Source organism: Cheilinus undulatus, linkage group 3, assembly GCF_018320785.1.
Source record: "Cheilinus undulatus linkage group 3, ASM1832078v1, whole genome shotgun sequence".
Classification (NCBI taxonomy): Eukaryota; Metazoa; Chordata; class Actinopteri; order Labriformes; family Labridae; genus Cheilinus; species Cheilinus undulatus.
In genome coordinates, this window is record NC_054867.1 from 835,174 (window position 1) to 851,369 (window position 16,196).

The 16,196-nt window shown below is 40.7% G+C and overlaps 1 protein-coding gene across 2 annotated transcripts in view; it reads left to right on the forward strand.

Moving 5' to 3' along the window:
* The first annotated feature begins 752 nt into the window (after positions 1-752).
* LOC121506895 (potassium voltage-gated channel subfamily KQT member 2-like) overlaps positions 753-16,196 on the forward strand; it is a 92,310-nt gene continuing 76,866 nt past the window's right edge. For both annotated transcript variants that reach the window (XM_041782907.1, XM_041782908.1), the window contains exons 1-2: positions 753-1,113; positions 5,275-5,425. In XM_041782907.1, coding sequence (XP_041638841.1) covers positions 981-1,113; positions 5,275-5,425 — 284 coding nt within the window. In that variant the 5' untranslated portion in view covers positions 753-980. The remainder of the gene's footprint in view (positions 1,114-5,274; positions 5,426-16,196) is intronic.

The following is a 16,196-nucleotide window of genomic DNA, read 5'->3' on the forward strand; positions in this document are numbered from 1 at the left end:
ATGAAGAAATGTTTATGTTTATTTCATGACATCACTCTGTAGAAATCTGTTTTCACTGACAGTAGAGAAGGTTTTAATCTGTTTTTTTTTTTGTTTGGTTGTTGGTTTCTTCTTATTGCTGTATTTTGGACTCTAGGGCCACCGTACATGGAGACTTCTCCCTGTTTATGATGTTTAGATGCAGGATCAAGAACGGGGAAGGATCAGATCCTGAATCATGTCTGTGTGACCCCAGTCCCTGATGTGGTTCTGTTGTTGCGGGGCAGAGCCTGATCTGGACCAGGACATCTCCGTGTTTTATTTGTGGGGACATGAATCCTGGAAACAGGACGGTCCTGGTCATGTCAGGTCTCATGGTCCCCCCAATCAAACCAACCAACAGGAAGATAAATCATTCACAGAGCAAACAGCCAATCAGAGCTCTTCTTCTCAGTGATGTCACAGTTCAACAGAGTCCTACCTCTGCTCTGTCCTCCCCCTTTACCCCCCCCCCCAGCTGTATTGTGATTCTGTTGCTGCTCTCCTCTCCTCTCCCTCCTCTCCTCTGGTTGCCATGGTTACCCCTTTCCTATTATCCGGTTACCGTGGTGACGGGCAGAGATGACAGCACTCATTGATCCCTCTGCTGTCTCTTGTCGATCACTGAACCGATCACTGATCAGCTGTTGTTTTTTTCTTATCTTAGAGCGTGATCAATAACAGCTATGACGTCATTCCGTATCCTTTTTCTGCGGGAAGTCGCTGAAGGGAAAAAAATGTGCTGATCAGCCAATCTGCTGCTTGTGTCTGAGTCTCTGCGGGCTTTATTCCCTCCATCCCTCTTCCTCTCTTCCTCTCCTCTCTCCTCTCTCCTCTTCTTCCTCTCTCCTTCCGCCTCTCTCCTCCGCAGCGATGCTCCCGCCGGGCCTGGCCGGCCGCGGCGCTCTGTCCTCGGGCTGGGACTAGATCGGCGGGTCGGAGCGGGTCGGAGTCTTTCAATCATGGTGCAGAAATCCCGGAACGGCGGGGTGTTCCCGGGAGCTCAGGCCGACCAGAAGAAGCTAAAGGTCGGCTTCGTGGGTCTGGAGGCTGGAGGGACGGAGTCCAGCAGGGACGGAGCTCTGCTGATAGCAGGTAAACAGGAGCCTTAATTAGCCTCCGGTACCGGACTGCGCCACGAGGACGGGTCTGATCCTGCTGGGCTAGGGCTGGGCGATAAACCACGTTTCTAAGGAATACACATTTTTATTTGATTTAAGGCGGGTAGAAGAGCAGACAGAGAGGTCTAAGAGTGGTTCAGAGCCACAGGCAGAAACAGAGTAAACAGGATGGTTCCGGAAGTAAAACTCTCATTCAGTAACCGGGTTGCCATTACAGTTTTTCGCAAAATAAAAGCGATATTTCTTAAATTTCGACTAAGTACAATTGCACTTTGAATGCGCTTACATTGCAGGGAGTTTTGGGCGTAGGCCTTGCAATTCTCGTAAAATTTCATCTCTGGTGAATCCGCTGCAGGGAAGCTTGACGCTCCAAACCTGTTGGTACAGTTTTGGTTACATCTACGGCGGTTGTCTTGATAATTTTGAAAAAAGACGAAGGCAACTGATGATAGTTCAGAGGTAAAGTCCATATGTGCGGCAAAAGCCACGTATAAGGGTAGAAGTTTGATGTTAAGAAAAGTCTTGTCTCCTCTTCTGTCTACACGTACCGCGCCATGTCACATCCCGTGACTCATAAATGTGGAAGTGTTTCCATTGCACTTTTGTGATATATTTCTATATTAAAACGCCTAAAAAACCTCCTCACGAGAGCGTCAAAACTTTTTAGCGATATTTAGGGTTTTTTTGAAATTCAGGTGTTTCCATTACCAGTTTTTTATTACGCTATTTTGATTTTGCTCATCTCCGAGTGTAATGGAAACCCAGCTAGTGTCTCCGTAGTGGATCTGATGATCCGCCTGTTCCAAGACTGACCCTGAGATAAAAGAATCTGGGCTAAACTAAATCTAACTTCATTTAATCTTCCATATCAACAATAAAAATCCAAGTTTCTATCTTGACATGAGTAAATCTAATTTTGTAGTCAGTTTCTTTTGTTAAAAACAAAGACACTAGCTGGGTTTCCATTACACTTGGAAATGTGCAAAATCGAAATAGCGCAATAAAAAAAATGGTAATGGAAACACCTGAATTTAGAAAAACCCTACAATATCGCTAAAAAGTTTTGACGCTTTCGTGAGGAGGTTTTTCAGGTGTTTCGAAATAGAAATATATCGCAAAAGTGCAATGGAACACTTTTTCCACATTTATGAGACGTACGGTGTCACAGTAACTCTGAGACAACATGGCGCGGTACGTGTGGACAGAAGAAGAGATGAGACTTTTCTTAACATCATACCTCTACCCTCATATGTGGCTTTTGCCATTCATACAGACTTTACCTCTGAACTATCATCTGTTGCCTTCGTCTTTTGTTCAAAATTATCAAGGCAACCGCCGTAGATGTAACCAAAACCGTACTGACACACAACAGGTTTGGAGCATCAAGATTCCCCGCAGCAGAGTCACGCGAGTTGAGATTTTACGAGAATTGCAAGGCCTATGCCCCAAACTCCCTTCAATGGAAACGCATTCAAAGCGCAATTGTACTTAATCGAAATTTAAGAAATATCACTTTTATTTTGGGAAAAACTGTAATGGAAACTCAGCTACTGTGACTTTTGTCCTAAACCACAATAATTTAGGTAATTTTAGCCAATCTTCCAAAGTTTCTCCACATAACTTAGCCTGACTTTGTTTCCTTTACTCAGTTTCATTCTGTTTCTAAACTACTAAAAACTACATTTCCCATGAATCAGTGCCCCCAGTGATGCATTGTGGGTATTTCAGATGAGCGATAAATGCCTTTCTAACAATCAGGAATAGATGACCTGCTAACTGAAGACATGGCAGTGATGAGAGATCTGATTGGTGGGATTCTAATCTGGGGATATGTAGGCAGAATTTTCCCATGATGCCCTGGGGCAGAGTGTTTCTCTGTGTTTAGATGTGATCAGGTGAGTTTAGAGATCACTGCTGGGATTCCTTTGTTCATCTTTCTGATGGATTATTGTGATTTTGATGGTCGACACGTCTGACCATGAGTGAGAGGAGGACTTCCTGAACATGACTGACTGCCTGACTTACGTGTGCAGTCACAGATTTAACCCTTCTCTGATCATTTCAGTGACGAGGGAAAATCTAGAAGGTGTGGAAACAGAAGCAGATACTTCCTGTGCAGGCATTGATACAGGTGCTACTGATGAATCCTGCTAGTGGGAGGAAACCATAAATGATACTCTTCGTATTATTGAACGATATTACTGCAAAGAAAGCATGAGTCATTTCAACAAGCTGAGATTTATTGAAATTACATGAATTTCAAATAAAAACTAAGTTAAACAAAGATTAGTTTTGTTGTATCTACTTGAAAATGTCAGTAAATTTCACTTTGATTTTTTTGTTCTTGAACTAAAACAGAGTTTTAGTTTTTACAAAAATTTATCTGTATAATCTACAAAAAAAATTTATGCAAAAAGTTGCCTAGGTTTTTCTCAGTAGATTGGGCTGAATATTTTTATCAGTGTAAAGTAAATCTCCTCTGTCATCAGGATTTGATGCCATATCCATATTTTGGACAGTGATATGATAATTTCTGATAACAGAAAATCTTCCATGATATGACTTTTAATACAATTTGATTCAGGGGCCAACGATCAATATCAGACCATTTTATGCACAAATTTCACACATAAACAAAAAGGAAGTTTCAGCAGTTTAATGTCTGACAGGTTTCTGTGTGAAATGATCAAAAATAACTTTCGATGTTTTACCTCAAACTGCTGTTTTTCATATTATAACTGTTTTTAATATGATAAGTGTTCTTAATAGATTCCTTCTTTTAAGGGGGTTTGAAGATCCCAGCTCCAGAGCACCATGTGGACTTTCCCTCACACACTCATGATGAAGTCTTTCAGCCTCTGTTTTCCTATTCTAGAGATTTTCTTGAACACATTCAGACACTTCAATCATGGTTTCTGTTTCATATCAGGTCTTCAGGCTTACAGAGTCTCTGTTATGGTGGCTTAGAGCTGGGATCCTGTCATGCATTATGATGTTTGAGCTTAAATCTGTCGCATGTGATGTTACAGCCATGAATTTATAGTATTTTAGATTTGTTGCAGTCTTGATGAAAAATTGCAATAGGCCATACTGCGATTTAATCTCATTTCGGATCAATTTCCCAGCCCTATATTGAATATTCAGATACTGCCAAATCATGGCCCATCCCTAGTGTCGTCTATACTGTTTTTGTTGCTGTGGTACTTAATCAGGTATGAATGTAGTCTGATTTTTACTAGTATTAATATCTATTATCATGATAAAGCAGCCTGATGTATGTCAGTGTGCTTTCTAAAGCCTTGTTGGAGAAACTGTCAGTAACCGCTGGGCCTCAGAGAACCAATGTCCTCTGAGATTTACTAGTTTCAATAATTAGAAATAAAAAGTACTCATTCTCCAGGTAAGACAACATCACTGGACTCCTTCCCATGAGAAAAAATAGAAAATATAATTGATTAGGTTTGTTAATAATCTTGACTTCAGTAAAAGAATGAAGACAAAGATACAGTAGGGTGTACAAGGATGACTCCAGAGGGTTAAAACAAAGAATCTCTACTATTTAACAGAGATGTAGCTACGAACATCAGTGAGAAAAACCCTTAGATTTATTTTTCAGTGATACAGAGTGATTGGAACACATTTATAAGGATTTATCTCTAATCTGATCTGTTTTAAAGGTTTCAATGTTTGTTGGTACAATGCAGGAACATTTGTGACTAATCAGTGCAGTAAGACCTGGCTAAAGTGATGAAAGGTTTTATTAAACTACATTTGCAGCATAATTCAGTGTTGTTCAAATGTGGTCCTGGCCCAGTATAGAGTCGTCCGAGTTTGCCTGAGGGGTCCAGAGATCAGTGATCTTAGAGTGTCTCTTCTACAAGCTCTAAATATCCTGGATAAAAAAACAAGATAGTCATCATCACCGCCACGTTTGTAAATACAAGATTTTAAGTTTTAGTCATTTTTCATTTTATGTTTTCATACACAAGCTCCTCTGCCTTTCTGCCAGTACAGACGGAGACCAATCAGAGAGCCAGCACAGCGTCCAATCAGCAGTCCTCCTGGACCATATCAACAGTCAGAGTAATGTTAAGTGTATTGGTCTGTTGTTGATGAGGTGTTATCACCTGCTCAGGTGGGGAGGAGGGGCCTCGTCGGCAGCGCAGCAGCGTCTCCGGTGGAAAGAAACCTCCAAAGAGAAACGCCCTCTACAGACGGCTGCAGAACTTCCTGTACAACGTGTTAGAGAGACCGCGAGGATGGGCCTTCATCTACCACGCTTACGTGTGAGTCCCTGTCCATATCTACCTGTCTGTTTCTACCTGTTCATATCTACCTGTCTGTTTCTACCTGTTCATATCTACCTGTCTGTTTCTACCTGTCCATATCTACCTGTCTGTTTCTACCTGTCCATATCTACCTGTCTGTTTCTACCTGTTCATATCTACCTGTTCATATCTACCTGTCCATATCTACCTGTCTGTTTCTACCTGTCCATATCTACCTGTCTGTTTCTACCTGTCCATATCTACCTGTTCATATCTACCTGTCCATATCTACCTGTCTGTTTCTACCTGTTCATATCTACCTGTCTGTTTCTACCTGTCCATATCTACCTGTTCATATCTACCTGTCCATATCTACCTGTCTGTGTCTACCTGTTCATATCTACCTGTCTGTTTCTACCTGTCCATATCTACCTGTCTGTTTCTACCTGTTCATATCTACCTGTCTGTTTCTACCTGTTCATATCTACCTGTTCATATCTACCTGTTCATATCTACCTGTCCATATCTACCTGTCTGTTTCTACCTGTTCATATCTACCTGTCCATATCTACCTGTCTGTTTCTACCTGTTCATATCTCCCTGTCCATATCTACCTGTCCGTTTCTACCTGTTCATATCTACCTGTCCATATCTACCTGTCTGTTTCTACCTGTTCATATCTACCTGTCCATATCTACCTGTCTGTTTCTACCTGTTCATATCTACCTGTCTGTTTCTACCTGTTCATATCTACCTGTCCATATCTACCTGTCTGTTTCTACCTGTTCATATCTACCTGTCCATATCTACCTGTCTGTTTCTACCTGTTCATATCTACCTGTCCATATCTACCTGTCCGTTTCTACCTGTTCATATCTACCTGTCCATATCTACCTGTCTGTTTCTACCTGTTCATATCTACCTGTCCATATCTACCTGTCTGTTTCTACCTGTCCATATCTACCTGTCTGTTTCTACCTGTTCATATCTACCTGTCCATATCTACCTGTCTGTTTCTACCTGTTCATATCTACCTGTCTGTTTCTACCTGTTCATATCTACCTGTTCATATCTACCTGTCCATATCTACCCGTCTCTTTCTACCTGTTCATATCTACCTGTTCATATCTACCTGTTCATATCTACCTGTCTGTTTCTACCTGTCCATATCTACCTGTCTGTTTCTACCTGTTCATATCTACCTGTCTGTTTCTACCTGTTCATATCTACCTGTTCATATCTACCTGTCCATATCTACCTGTCTGTTTCTACCTGTCCATATCTACCTGTCTGTTTCTACCTGTTCATATCTACCTGTCTGTTTCTACCTGTTCATATCTACCTGTCCATATCTACCTGTCTGTTTCTACCTGTTCATATCTCCCTGTCCATATCTACCTGTCCGTTTCTACCTGTTCATATCTACCTGTCCATATCTACCTGTCTGTTTCTACCTGTTCATATCTACCTGTCCATATCTACCTGTCTGTTTCTACCTGTTCATATCTACCTGTCTGTTTCTACCTGTTCATATCTACCTGTCCATATCTACCTGTCCATATCTACCTGTCCATATCTGTTCATATCTACCTGTTCATATCTACCTGTCCATATCTACCTGTCTCTTTCTACCTGTTCATATCTACCTGTTCATATCTACCTGTCCATATCTACCTGTCTGTTTCTACCTGTCCATATCTACCTGTCTGTTTCTACCTGTTCATATCTACCTGTCCATATCTACCTGTCCATATCTACCTGTCCATATCTGTTCATATCTACCTGTTCATATCTACCTGTCCATATCTACCTGTCTGTTTCTACCTGTTCATATCTACCTGTCCATATCTACCTGTCTGTTTCTACCTGTTCATATCTCCCTGTCCATATCTACCTGTCCGTTTCTACCTGTTCATATCTACCTGTCCATATCTACCTGTCTGTTTCTACCTGTTCATATCTACCTGTCCATATCTACCTGTCTGTTTCTACCTGTCCATATCTACCTGTCTGTTTCTACCTGTTCATATCTACCTGTCCATATCTACCTGTCTGTTTCTACCTGTTCATATCTACCTGTCCATATCTACCTGTCTGTTTCTACCTGTTCATATCTACCTGTCTGTTTCTACCTGTTCATATCTACCTGTCCATATCTACCTGTCCATATCTACCTGTCTGTTTCTACCTGTTCATATCTACCTGTCCATATCTACCTGTCTCTTTCTACCTGTTCATATCTACCTGTCCATATCTACCTGTTCATATCTACCTGTCCATATCTACCTGTCTGTTTCTACCTGTTCATATCTACCTGTCCATATCTACCTGTCTGTTTCTACCTGTTCATATCTACCTGTCCATATCTACCTGTCTTTTTCTATCTGTTCATATCTACCTGTCTGTTTCTACCTGTTCATATCTACCTGTCCATATCTACCTGTCTGTTTCTACCTGTTCATATCTACCTGTTCATATCTACTTGTCCATATCTACCTGTCTGTTTCTACCTGTTCATATCTATCTGTCCATATCTACCTGTCTGTTTCTACCTTTTCATATCTCCCTGTCCATATCTACCTGTCTGTTTCTACCTGTTCATATCTACCTGTCCATATCTACCTGTCTGTTTCTACCTGTTCATATCTCCCTGTCCATATCTACCTGTCTGTTTCTACCTGTTCATATCTACCTGTCCATATCTACCTGTCTGTTTCTACCTGTTCATATCTACCTGTTCATATCTACCTGTCTGTTTCTACCTGTTCATATCTACCTGTCCATATCTACCTGTCTGTTTCTACCTGTTCATATCTACCTGTCTGTTTCTACCTGTTCATATCTACCTGTCCATATCTACCTGTCTGTTTCTACCTGTTCATATCTACCTGTCCATATCTACCTGTCTGTTTCTACCTGTTCATATCTACCTGTCCATATCTACCTGTCCATATCTACCTGTCCATATCTACCTGTCTGTTTCTACCTGTTCATATCTACCTGTCCATATCTACCTGTCCATATCTACCTGTTCACATCTACCTGTTCATATCTACCTGTTCATATCTACCTGTCTGTTTCTACCTGTTCATAACTACCTGTATGTTCCCACCTGTTCATATCAACCTGTCTGTTTCTACCTGTTCATATCTACCTGTCTGTTTCTACCTGTTCATATCAACCTGTCCATATCTACCTTTTCATATCAACCTGTCTGTTTCTTCCTGTTCATATCTACCTGTTCATATCTACCTGTCTGTTTCTTCCTGTTCATATCTACCTGTTCATATCTACTTGTCTGTTTCTACCTGTCCATATCTACCTGTTCATATCTACCTGTCTGTTTCTACCTGTCCATATCTACCTGTTAATATCTACCTGTCCATATCTACCTGTTCATATCTACCTGTCTGTTTCTACCTGTCCATATCTACCTGTTAATATCTACCTGTCCATATCTACCTGTTCACATCTACCTGTCTGTTTCTGCCTGTTCATATCTACCCGTTCATATCTACCTGTCCGTTTCTATTTGTCCATATCTACCTGTCTGTTTCTGCCTGTTCATATCTACCTGTTCATATCTACTTTGCTGTTTCTACCTGTTTATATCTACCTGTTCATATCTACCTGTCCATATCTACCTGTTCATATCTACCTGTCTGTTTCTACCTGTTCATATCTACCTGTCCATATCTACCTGTCTGTTTCTACCTGTTCATATCTACCTGTCCATATCTACCTGTCTGTTTCTACCTGTTCATATCTACCTGTCCATATCTACCTGTCTGTTTCTACCTGTTCATATCTACCTGTCTGTTTCTACCTGTTCATATCTACCTGTCCATATCTACCTGTCTCTTTCTACCTGTTCATATCTACCTGTTCATATCTACCTGTCCATATCTACCTGTCTCTTTCTACCTGTTCATATCTACCTGTTCATATCTACCTGTCCATATCTACCTGTCTGTTTCTACCTGTCCATATCTACCTGTCTGTTTCTACCTGTTCATATCTACCTGTCCATATCTACCTGTCCATTTCTACCTGTTCATATCTACCTGTCCATATCTACCTGTCCATATCTACCTGTCTTTTTCTATCTGTTCATATCTACCTGTCTGTTTCTACCTGTTCATATCTACCTGTCCATATCTACCTGTCTGTTTCTACCTGTTCATATCTACCTGTTCATATCTACTTGTCCATATCTACCTGTCTGTTTCTACCTGTTCATATCTATCTGTCCATATCTACCTGTCTGTTTCTACCTTTTCATATCTCCCTGTCCATATCTACCTGTCTGTTTCTACCTGTTCATATCTACCTGTCCATATCTACCTGTCTGTTTCTACCTGTTCATATCTACCTGTCCATATCTACCTGTCTGTTTCTACCTGTTCATATCTACCTGTCTGTTTCTACCTGTTCATATCTACCTGTCCATATCTACCTGTCTGTTTCTACCTGTTCATATCTACCTGTCTGTTTCTACCTGTTCATATCTACCTGTCCATATCTACCTGTCTGTTTCTACCTGTTCATATCTACCTGTCCATATCTACCTGTCTGTTTCTACCTGTTCATATCTACCTGTCCATATCTACCTGTCCATATCTACCTGTCCATATCTACCTGTCTGTTTCTACCTGTTCATATCTACCTGTCCATATCTACCTGTCCATATCTACCTGTTCACATCTACCTGTTCATATCTACCTGTTCATATCTACCTGTCTGTTTCTACCTGTTCATATCTACCTGTCCATATCTACCTGTCCATATCTACCTGTCTGTTTCTACCTGTTCATATCTACCTGTCTGTTTCTACCTGTTCATATCTACCTGTCCATATCTACCTGTCTGTTTCTACCTGTTCATATCTACCTGTCCATATCTACCTGTCTGTTTCTACCTGTTCATATCTACCTGTCCATATCTACCTGTCCATATCTACCTGTCCATATCTACCTGTCTGTTTCTACCTGTTCATATCTACCTGTCCATATCTACCTGTCCATATCTACCTGTTCACATCTACCTGTTCATATCTACCTGTTCATATCTACCTGTATGTTCCCACCTGTTCATATCAACCTGTCTGTTTCTACCTGTTCATATCTACCTGTCTGTTTCTACCTGTTCATATCAACCTGTCCATATCTACCTTTTCATATCAACCTGTCCATATCTACCTGTTCATATCTACCTGTCTGTTTCTTCCTGTTCATATCTACCTGTTCATATCTACTTGTCTGTTTCTACCTGTCCATATCTACCTGTTCATATCTACCTGTCTGTTTCTACCTGTCCATATCTACCTGTTAATATCTACCTGTCCATATCTACCTGTTCATATCTACCTGTCTGTTTCTACCTGTCCATATCTACCTGTTAATATCTACCTGTCCATATCTACCTGTTCACATCTACCTGTCTGTTTCTGCCTGTTCATATCTACCCGTTCATATCTACCTGTCCGTTTCTATTTGTCCATATCTACCTGTCTGTTTCTGCCTGTTCATATCTACCTGTTCATATCTACTTTGCTGTTTCTACCTGTTTATATCTACCTGTTCATATCTACCTGTCCATATCTACCTGTTCATATCTACCTGTTCATATCTACCTGTTCATATCTACCTGTCCATATCTACCTGTCCATATCTACCTGTTCATATCTACCTGTTCATATCTACCTGTCCATATCTACCTGTCCATATCTACCTGTTCATATCTACCTGTCTGTTTCTACCTGTCCATATCTACCTGTTAATATCTACCTGTCCATATCTACCTGTTCACATCTACCTGTCTGTTTCTGCCTGTTCATATCTACCTGTTCATATCTACCTGTCCATATCTACCTGTCTGTTCTACCTGTTCGTATCTACCTGTCCATATCTACCTGTTCATATCTACCTGTTCATATCTACCTGTCCATATCTACCTGTTCATATCTACCTGTCCATATTTACCTGTCCATATCTACCTGTCTGTTTCTACCTGTCCAGATCTACCTTTTCTAATCTACCTGTTCACATCTACCTGTCTGTTCCTATCGGTCTGTTTCTACCTGTTCACATCTACCTGTCTGTTTCTACCTGTCTGTTTCTACCTGTTCATATCTACCTGTTCACATCTACCTGTTCATATCTACCTGTCTGTTTCTACCTGTTCATATCTACCTGTCCATATCTACCTGTCTGTTTCTACCTGTCTGTTTCTACCTGTCCATATCTACCTGTCTGTTTCTACCTGTCTCTTTCTACCTGTTCATATCTACCTGTTCATATCTACCTGTTTCTACCTGTCCATATCTACCTGTCTGTTTCTACCTGTTCATATCTACCTGTCCATATCTACCTGTCTGTTTCTACCTGTTCATATCTACCTGTTCATATCTACCTGTTCATATCTACCTGTCCATATCTACCTGTCTGTTTCTACCTGTCTGTTTCTATCTGTTCATATCTGCCTGTCCATATCTACCTGTCTGTTTCTACCTGTCCATATCTACCTGTCTGTTTCTACCTCTCTGTTTCTACCTGTTCACATCTACCTGTCTGTTTCTACCTGTCTGTTTCTACCTGTTCATATCTACCTGTCCATATCTACCTGTCCATATCTACCTGTTCATATCTACCTGTTCATATCTACCTGTCCATATCTACCTGTCCATATCTACCTGTTCATATCTACCTGTCTGTTTCTACCTGTCCATATCTACCTGTTAATATCTACCTGTCCATATCTACCTGTTCACATCTACCTGTCTGTTTCTGCCTGTTCATATCTACCTGTTCATATCTACCTGTCCATATCTACCTGTCTGTTCTACCTGTTCGTATCTACCTGTCCATATCTACCTGTCCATATCTACCTGTTCATATCTACCTGTTCATATCTACCTGTCCATATCTACCTGTCCATATCTACCTGTCCATATTTACCTGTCCATATCTACCTGTCTGTTTCTACCTGTCCAGATCTACCTGTTCTGATCTACCTGTTCACATCTACCTGTCTGTTCCTATCGGTCTGTTTCTACCTGTTCACATCTACCTGTCTGTTTCTACCTGTCTGTTTCTACCTGTTCATATCTACCTGTTCACATCTACCTGTTCATATCTACCTGTATGTTCCCACCTGTTCATATCAACCTGTCTGTTTCTACCTGTTCATATCTACCTGTCTGTTTCTACCTGTTCATATCTACCTGTCCATATCTACCTGTCTGTTTCTACCTGTTCATATCTACCTGTCCATATCTACCTGTCCATATCTACCTGTCCATATCTACCTGTCTGTTTCTACCTGTTCATATCTACCTGTCCATATCTACCTGTCCATATCTACCTGTTCACATCTACCTGTTCATATCTACCTGTTTATATCTACCTGTATGTTCCCACCTGTTCATATCAACCTGTCTGTTTCTACCTGTTCATATCTACCTGTCTGTTTCTACCTGTTCATATCTACCTGTCCATATCTACCTTTTCATATCAACCTGTCCATATCTACCTGTTCATATCTACCTGTCTGTTTCTTCCTGTTCATATCTACCTGTTCATATCTACTTGTCTGTTTCTACCTGTCCATATCTACCTGTTCATATCTACCTGTCTGTTTCTACCTGTCCATATCTACCTGTTAATATCTACCTGTCCATATCTACCTGTTCATATCTACCTGTCTGTTTCTACCTGTCCATATCTACTTGTTAATATCTACCTGTCCATATCTACCTGTTCACATCTACCTGTCCATTTCTGCCTGTTCATATCTACCCGTTCATATCTACCTGTCCGTTTCTATTTGTCCATATCTACCTGTCTGTTTCTGCCTGTTCATATCTACCTGTTCATATCTACTTTGCTGTTTCTACCTGTTTATATCTACCTGTTCATATCTACCTGTCCATATCTACCTGTTCATATCTACCTGTTCATATCTACCTGTCCATATCTACCTGTCCATATCTACCTGTTCATATCTACCTGTCCATATCTACCTGTCCATATCTACCTGTTCACATCTACCTGTCTGTTTCTGCCTGTTCATATCTACCTGTTCATATCTACCTGTCCATATCTACCTGTCTGTTCTACCTGTTCGTATCTACCTGTCCATATCTTCCTGTCCATATCTACCTGTTCATATCTACCTGTTCATATCTACCTGTCCATATCTACCTGTTCATATCTACCTGTCCATATTTACCTGTCCATATCTACCTGTCTGTTTCTACCTGTCCAGATCTACCTGTTCTAATCTACCTGTTCACATCTACCTGTCTGTTCCTATCGGTCTGTTTCTACCTGTTCACATCTACCTGTCTGTTTCTACCTGTCTGTTTCTACCTGTTCATATCTACCTGTTCACATCTACCTGTTCATATCTACCTGTCTGTTTCTACCTGTTCATATCTACCTGTCCATATCTACCTGTCTGTTTCTACCTGTCTGTTTCTACCTGTCCATATCTACCTGTCTGTTTCTACCTGTCTCTTTCTACCTGTTCATATCTACCTGTTCATATCTACCTGTTTCTACCTGTCCATATCTACCTGTCTGTTTCTACCTGTTCATATCTACCTGTCCATATCTACCTGTCTGTTTCTACCTGTTCATATCTACCTGTCCATATCTACCTGTCTGTTTCTACCTGTTCATATCTACCTGTTCATATCTACCTGTTCATATCTACCTGTCTGTTTCTACCTGTCTGTTTCTATCTGTTCATATCTGCCTGTCCATATCTACCTGTCTGTTTCTACCTGTCCATATCTACCTGTCTGTTTCTACCTCTCTGTTTCTACCTGTTCACATCTACCTGTCTGTTTCTACCTGTCTGTTTCTACCTGTTCATATCTACCTGTCCATATCTACCTGTCCATATCTACCTGTTCATATCTACCTGTTCATATCTACCTGTCCATATCTACCTGTCCATATCTACCTGTTCATATCTACCTGTCTGTTTCTACCTGTCCATATCTACCTGTTAATATCTACCTGTCCATATCTACCTGTTCACATCTACCTGTCTGTTTCTGCCTGTTCATATCTACCTGTTCATATCTACCTGTCCATATCTACCTGTCTGTTCTACCTGTTCAGATTCTACCTGTCCATATCTACCTGTCCATATCTACCTGTTCATATCTACCTGTTCATATCTACCTGTCCATATCTACCTGTTCATATCTACCTGTCCATATTTACCTGTCCATATCTACCTGTCTGTTTCTACCTGTCCAGATCTACCTGTTCTAATCTACCTGTTCACATCTACCTGTCTGTTCCTATCGGTCTGTTTCTACCTGTTCACATCTACCTGTCTGTTTCTACCTGTCTGTTTCTACCTGTTCATATCTACCTGTTCACATCTACCTGTTCATATCTACCTTTCTGTTTCTACCTGTTCATATCTACCTGTCCATATCTACCTGTCTGTTTCTACCTGTCTGTTTCTACCTGTCCATATCTACCTGTCTGTTTCTACCTGTCTCTTTCTACCTGTTCATATCTACCTGTTCATATCTACCTGTTTCTACCTGTCCATATCTACCTGTCTGTTTCTACCTGTTCATATCTACCTGTCCATATCTACCTGTCTGTTTCTACCTGTTCATATCTACCTGTTCATATCTACCTGTTCATATCTACCTGTCCATATCTACCTGTCTGTTTCTACCTGTCTGTTTCTATCTGTTCATATCTGCCTGTCCATATCTACCTGTCTGTTTCTACCTGTCCATATCTACCTGTCTGTTTCTACCTCTCTGTTTCTACCTGTTCACATCTACCTGTCTGTTTCTACCTGTCTGTTTCTACCTGTTCATATCTACCTGTCCATATCTACCTGTCCATATCTACCTGTTCATATCTACCTGTTCATATCTACCTGTCCATATCTACCTGTCCATATCTACCTGTTCATATCTACCTGTCTGTTTCTACCTGTCCATATCTACCTGTTAATATCTACCTGTCCATATCTACCTGTTCACATCTACCTGTCTGTTTCTGCCTGTTCATATCTACCTGTTCATATCTACCTGTCCATATCTACCTGTCTGTTCTACCTGTTCGTATCTACCTGTCCATATCTACCTGTCCATATCTACCTGTTCATATCTACCTGTTCATATCTACCTGTCCATATCTACCTGTTCATATCTACCTGTCCATATTTACCTGTCCATATCTACCTGTCTGTTTCTACCTGTCCAGATCTACCTGTTCTAATCTACCTGTTCACATCTACCTGTCTGTTCCTATCGGTCTGTTTCTACCTGTTCACATCTACCTGTCTGTTTCTACCTGTCTGTTTCTACCTGTTCATATCTACCTGTTCACATCTACCTGTTCATATCTACCTGTCTGTTTCTACCTGTTCATATCTACCTGTCCATATCTACCTGTCTGTTTCTACCTGTCTGTTTCTACCTGTCCATATCTACCTGTTCATATCTACCTGTTCATATCTACCTGTCCATATCTACCTGTTCATATCTACCTGTCCATATTTACCTGTCCATATCTACCTGTCTGTTTCTACCTGTCCAGATCTACCTGTTCTAATCTACCTGTTCACATCTACTTGTCTGTTCCTATCGGTCTGTTTCTACCTGTTCACATCTACCTGTCTGTTTCTACCTGTCTGTTTCTACCTGTTCATATCTACCTGTTCACATCTACCTGTTCATATCTACCTGTCTGTTTCTACCTGTTCACATCTACCTGTTCATATCTACCTGTCTGTTTCTACCTGTTCA